Genomic DNA, 6,000 nt, shown 5'->3' with positions numbered 1-6,000 from the left:
AAAAAAAAAAAAAAAAAATACCACCCTGATCATCGTAAAAATCCCACAAGGTCTGTCTTTCTTCAGCCCCTCAGAACAAACCTGCCTCTGGACAACGGTGCTTCACACAAACACCATGGGAGAGCTTCACCATCCGGACCCAGAATCAGCCCAGCGTCATCTTTTGTACTCTACTCCTGTGGGCAGAGTTAAGTCCAATAATAGGGTAGGGAAACAGATGTAAGCTGGGCCCTCCCGAAGCATCATTTTTAGACCCCCAACCTACAGAGAGCCAGTGCAAGTGTTATGGGTTAATTATAATCAGCAGGTCACTCAACAGCTCTGAAATCTACCAATGGGAAGATGAAACAAAAATGCACTTGTTCTCTGAGCTTCTGCTCAACCAAAGCTGCAACATCAGAGGCAGTTCTCCGGTGACAGTTCATGTGCTGTGCACTCAAGCCCCAGTGACAGGATTTATAATGTTTGTTTTTCTTTTCAGAATAAGTTTCGGCAAAGCAGCATAAGTTCTCCCCCGAGAGGCTTTCAGCCTGGACCAGTAGTTCTGGACTGCAATCTGCAAAGTTTTCCCTCTTTCCCCATGTACTATTCTCTATTCTACAGAAGTAAATCAGACACCTTGGAGACGAGACAGGGAAAAAAAGACTGATCAAAACTCAGTTTCCAAAGTTTATGAGACAAACACATGCATTAATCTTTTTATACAGTAAGGGGAATACACTACAATAACCACTTCTAGGAAAAAAATAAAAATCTGTAGGTCTCTTAAATTCCCTGTTATGGGTAGCAGTGGCTGGTGGTGAAACCCCAGAGGGTGTCGGGAAGTGTGGACAAGAGCCAGGGGCTCAGCCTGGAAATGCTGAGGTTGGGGGACACTGGCAGGCAAAATGTTCAGAAAAAACCCTGGGCCCAGCCATCCCTGCAGCGTCCTCCAGCCAGGTCCCACCTGTGGCCAGTTCCCTCAGTGGCCAAGGATCTTGAATTGGAGGACAGGACTGGATGCTACCCTTAAAGGGCCAGCAGTATTCAGGTTCCTCCTGAGAAGGGGAAGAGGAAGTCTGGGACCAGCTCATCCATGAGGCTGATTTTACACATTAAAGGGTTCCCTCAAACACTGTTCTGTAGCAGACACAACCCCCAAGTAGGAGGATTACAAACTACATCAAGTGTTTGGACATTTCTGAAATTAGGTCAAAAACAAATTCCTCTTAACAAATATTCCCATTTTTTTATCCCAAACTATAGTTTCTTTAGTGTCTGTAGGAAATCTTTTTAAGAATTTAGGGCATTTAATAAAACACCAAAACTGTAAATAAACATTGGTGGTCAAGTTATGAGAGTCATTTCCCATATATTCAAATAGATTGATTACATTCGGTACTGAAGGAAAAGGGGGCCCTGCCCACTTAAGGCACAGAAGTAAAACCTGGGAGCTAAATCTCTCTTACAAAGTGATGTCGGGCCAGGGATTTAGCTCAATGATTTCACTGCCTGCCTTGCAAGCACAAGGTCCTGAGTTTGATCCCCAGAACCAAAATAAATAAATAAATAAAATAGTGACGTCAAGGCCCCACTCACCTGAATTTTTATTGGTCTTGTTCTGTCGACTCTTAACTTGCTCAGTCCAAAGGGTGGGGTAGCGTGAGGCAATGTCTAGTGAACCAAGGCAGAAAGATAGCCCATTGTGAACACAACAGTTGCTCTGTTAAAGATTTCAGCAGATGATCTACAAGCCCTCCAACTCAATTTAACAAGTTGTATAACTTTTCTGAAGAAATATTAAAATAATTACATACATGGCAGACAAAAGGAAATAATAACACCCCTCTTCAAATATTTTAACATACTTTTCCCTTCATCCTAATTAAAAGTTGTTTGACTCCAGAAAGTTCTACTCTAAAAGATCTGGGTTTTAGAAAACTGTCCAAAGTACAATAATATATCCTACAGGGCAATTGGTTGGTTATTCACATAACATACAGGCTTTCACTCTGTTCAAAGGTTTAACACAAGATGTGAAATCCAAAATATGAGTTTTGTACAACTTTTCAGAAGCGCCCCATTTTAGTGATACTGTTTATTGACTAAAACTGCTTTATGTGTGCATCACCACTCTGTCCTGAAAACATAAAAAAAAAAACAAAAAAACCTCTCCCCATTTCCACCGCACACCCCTGGTAATCACACCTTTTCACTATCTTTCTGTGCATTCTAGTTTTGTTTGGGGTTTCTCACCGATTCTGCATATGAATGGGATCCTACAGAATCTTGCTGGTGTGTCTGGCTTATCACAGCCTACTCTGAGCTGGGATGACTGGGTTCTGTCTCCCTTAACCCTGCCCACGAGCCCATATCATCCCTGGGCTTACCTTCCTCATCTCCCTGAGGCTGAGTCTCCAGAGCCGGGGCCACGGCATCATCTGAATTCAGAACGGAAAAGATTTGCAAGGAGACTACAATTATGAGAGTAAGCTAAGTAAGTGTGCATACAGGACGAGTGCCGGACCCATACAGCCCCCACACTGACCCACAACAAACCCACCAAACAAACACAGGCACCGAGCAGGGCTGGCCTAAGGCGGGAGTGGACACATGGGTGGGCTGCTGCTTTAAAATGCTGTGCCAGACAGGATATGGGGTGCGATTAGAAACCACTGGAGCCAATGACCGGCAGTAGGACAGAAGAGACAAAGATGGCAAACCGTGAATGGGGAGCCACCCCCAGGGAAGGAAATTCCAGATCAGCGAAGTCACGAATTCAGGATACCAGGTATGTAAGGGATTTTCCCCCATATGCCTCTTGATGAACTGGATGAGGAATCCCCTATCAGTGCGATCTTGTGTCTCTCCTCCTTCATAGTATTTAATCAATTCTTTTAATGTGGAACATTACCATTTCCTTTTCCCTAAAAATTATCAATATGTCTACCCTGTTATCTTATACATTCAAATTCAAGAAGCAGCTTCCCTCCTTCCTTCCCAGGGGCAAACCCGGAGCCAGGGTCCCAGTCATGCCTATCACTCCTTTGGCTGGAACACGTGCCCTGCACCAGGGGGCATTACATCTGGCCCTATCTTCCATGCACCCTTGTCAGGGTGAAGCCTGTCCTCTTCCGTGAAAGCACCCTCTCCCCTGAATCCTCACGTGATGTGTCCCCCATCTGCCTGCATACACTTGACCTAAACACATTTCCTCCTGGTTCACAGGTCTTTCACAGATGGTCTCCAGGACAGGGACAGTGCCTGCCAGCATCCCAATGTATTCAAGACAGTGGAATAAAGCTCAGTTGATCTGTCTTTATACCACTGGTCCTTGCTACTGTGCTATCATCACATCAGGAAAAAGGAAAAGGCCTAAGATGTTGGCACTAAACCCAATTTCCTGTCACCATAAAAAGAATTTCTGACTTTAAAGATTGAGGTCAGATGAAAGAGGAAGTGTGTCCTTGGGATGGAGGGCGACAGCAGAGGGGAGGGCAGGAAGAAAGGGCAAAGGGCTGCCCTGGTAGCCACCACAGACACATCACCACCAAGAAAGGATGAGCTCAAATTCCCCAGTATTCTGAAGGGGAAGAGGAGAAGCTGCCTGTCCCACCCCACAGAAGTGCCTGCTGCAGACAGAGAAAGTGCCTCCTCTTCCAGCACTACATCCTTTACGGTCCTCCATGACTGCTGTACTTGACAATTCTAGGTAGAGGCAAAAGGGGGAGCTCCACCCGCTCCTCAGGTGACCTCCAGACTTGCCAGGTAGTCCCTGACACACCTAGAGACTGATACACCTGTAGAGAACCCAGACACTCCTGCACAAGATTCTGACACACCTAAGTAGTACCTAACATATCCCTGGCACACCTGCAGCCATTCCTGGTGCACCCAGAGTGGTCTCTGACACATTTGTAGTAGGCCAGAAACACCCGCTATGTGGTTCCTGACCCACCCAGTCAAACCTGACATATGGGGCTTCTTGACACACTTGTATAGTCCCTGCACAATGAAGCTCCTGACACACCCACAGTGCACCCGACACAAGCCAAGCAGAGAAAGCCCTGAGGTGGACCCTCGGTTTTCTTGTAGAGTGTGTGCCCAGTATCTCGGAGGTAATTCACAATAGTAAATGTTGGATATGTTTGTCGAATGAAAAAAGAACTAAACAACTGTTTGACATTCAATATTGTCACTGCTGTATGATTAAATGCCAATTTGAGAATTTAAGTAAGTTATAAATTGAATTAGATACTATAAATCATCAAGTAATTTCATTTTTAATAGTTACCTGTTTTTCCTGTGCCTTCCCGTTGGGGTAACTTTTCATTTACAGAACCTAGAAGAAGAAAATAAGGAGAGAAACTATTTTTGAGTTACAAAGGGTTATCAGTGATTAAGCTAGGCAACTAGATTTTGGTTAACCCACAGTGCTGTCCCTTTCTGGTTAAATTATGTGAGATTTCTGGGGTGACCCTGACCCCCACAGTGACTAGGAGATCAGTTGCCAGAGATCAGTTCCTACTTCTAACACTAAGTACTTGGGCATATGAAACCCACTAGCCTAGCGCCAGACAGCTGGAAAATGTCATAAGGACGGACACCTTAGCATGCACCTCCAGACTGGGGAGCTGAGGCAAAAGAGGGATGGTTTTGAAATAAAAGTTGCATGACTACAGATCATTCAAAATCCTAGTTTCAATTGATTCTGAACTACAGAGGAGAAAATTGAAGAACTATATTTTTGTAGAGGAATACAGGATATTTCCTAGGTAATGTGTGACTGAGTAATTTGTAAGAAAAGTCATGCACAATGCTATTGCCACATAATACAACAAATTCAAGGCATGGTTCCTTCTTCCCTAACAGATTATAACTGCATTAGATACCAACTCCTTCTTCACACATCATTATTACACCTGTTCTAAGTAATAAAACAAGTGCTGGGTAACACTCCTCAGCAAAAACACCGCAGAGCCTAAAACGTATCCATCACTCTTCTCGACTCTGAATGTGACCTGGAAATGCAGACTGATGTTTATATTAAAGATACGAGCATGGGGATACTCGTGAGAATGGCTATGGGTCTTGGTGACAATCACGACATGCTGGGGCGTGCACCGGTGCTTCAGTGGATTTGAGGCAGCGGGATCTATGGAGGTAAAACTCAATCGGCGTAGGCGTCCCTCGGCGCACACTGATTGCCAGTACGGCTTCAGAGAAGCTTGCTGGAGCCTTGGGCAGAAATACACTTGTGTTCTCATTTCTTCCCTGGGTGCCATCTCTGCCAATCCAGATCTTGTAAAGAGCTTGAGTTTCTTACCCATCAGTTTATTTTCATCATGTGTCGCTGTGATGAGGCCAAAAAAAAATCCTTCTTTTGACTGAAAATGACAGTGTTTCAGTAATTTTTCTGCACACTAGTATGTGGGTTTCAATTTAAGGAAAATATAAATGTGCTAAATAATAACGAGACTGCCCTTGCTCATGAAAGAGCTGCTCGACTGAATTAAGATAAATTTTTGTAATCTAAGATTACAGTAGTATAAATTGTGGACTCACAACTTGATTAGAGACTGCAATCAGAATGCAGCATATAGCAATGTCTGCCCTCACCCCAAGCAACGTTTTTCTCTGAGCCAGTCACCACTGTGGCTTGCTCATCAGTCCTTTGAACTCAATCAGCATTTATGTAGACAAATTTATACAAAAATAATTCTATCTGCTTCTAAATATGCAAAAAAGAAGTTTACAGAAACACCAAGTGTCCTTTACCATGGGGATTTTGGAGGAGGTCCCTATGGTATCTTTCCTTGGTCCTCTGCCTGCCTGGGGGCAAAATGGCCCCCCCATCCCACAGCCTTCCTGCACCATGTGGGCCTCTGGGACCTGGAAGCCTCTAACTTCACTTTCCACTCTGCTATAAAACCCATGGGCCCAAGCAGCAAGGATCCAGTACAAAGCACACAGCTCTTTCTCCTCTATGGCATTTTCCTACAGATAGGGATCTGCTGAATT

The 6,000-nt window shown here is 44.4% G+C and overlaps 1 protein-coding gene across 1 annotated transcript in view; it reads right to left on the bottom strand.

Annotated features, from left to right (window-relative positions):
• Smoc2 (SPARC related modular calcium binding 2) overlaps positions 1-6,000 on the bottom strand; it is an 87,723-nt gene that overhangs the window by 63,097 nt on the left and 18,626 nt on the right. Inside the window, exons 5-7 of the mRNA XM_010628951.2 lie at positions 4,274-4,321; positions 2,370-2,420; positions 1,579-1,653 (exon numbers count right to left, since the gene is read on the bottom strand). Of these exons, the coding sequence (XP_010627253.1) occupies positions 1,579-1,653; positions 2,370-2,420; positions 4,274-4,321 (174 nt within the window). The remainder of the gene's footprint in view (positions 1-1,578; positions 1,654-2,369; positions 2,421-4,273; positions 4,322-6,000) is intronic.

Source organism: Fukomys damarensis, unplaced genomic scaffold (genome assembly GCF_012274545.1).
Source record: "Fukomys damarensis isolate Sample0158 unplaced genomic scaffold, DMR_v1.0_HiC HiC_scaffold_14, whole genome shotgun sequence".
Lineage (NCBI taxonomy): Eukaryota > Metazoa > Chordata > Mammalia > Rodentia > Bathyergidae > Fukomys > Fukomys damarensis.
Note: the sequence above shows the minus strand (reverse complement) of the source record. Positions and strands in the feature narration are given on the sequence as shown.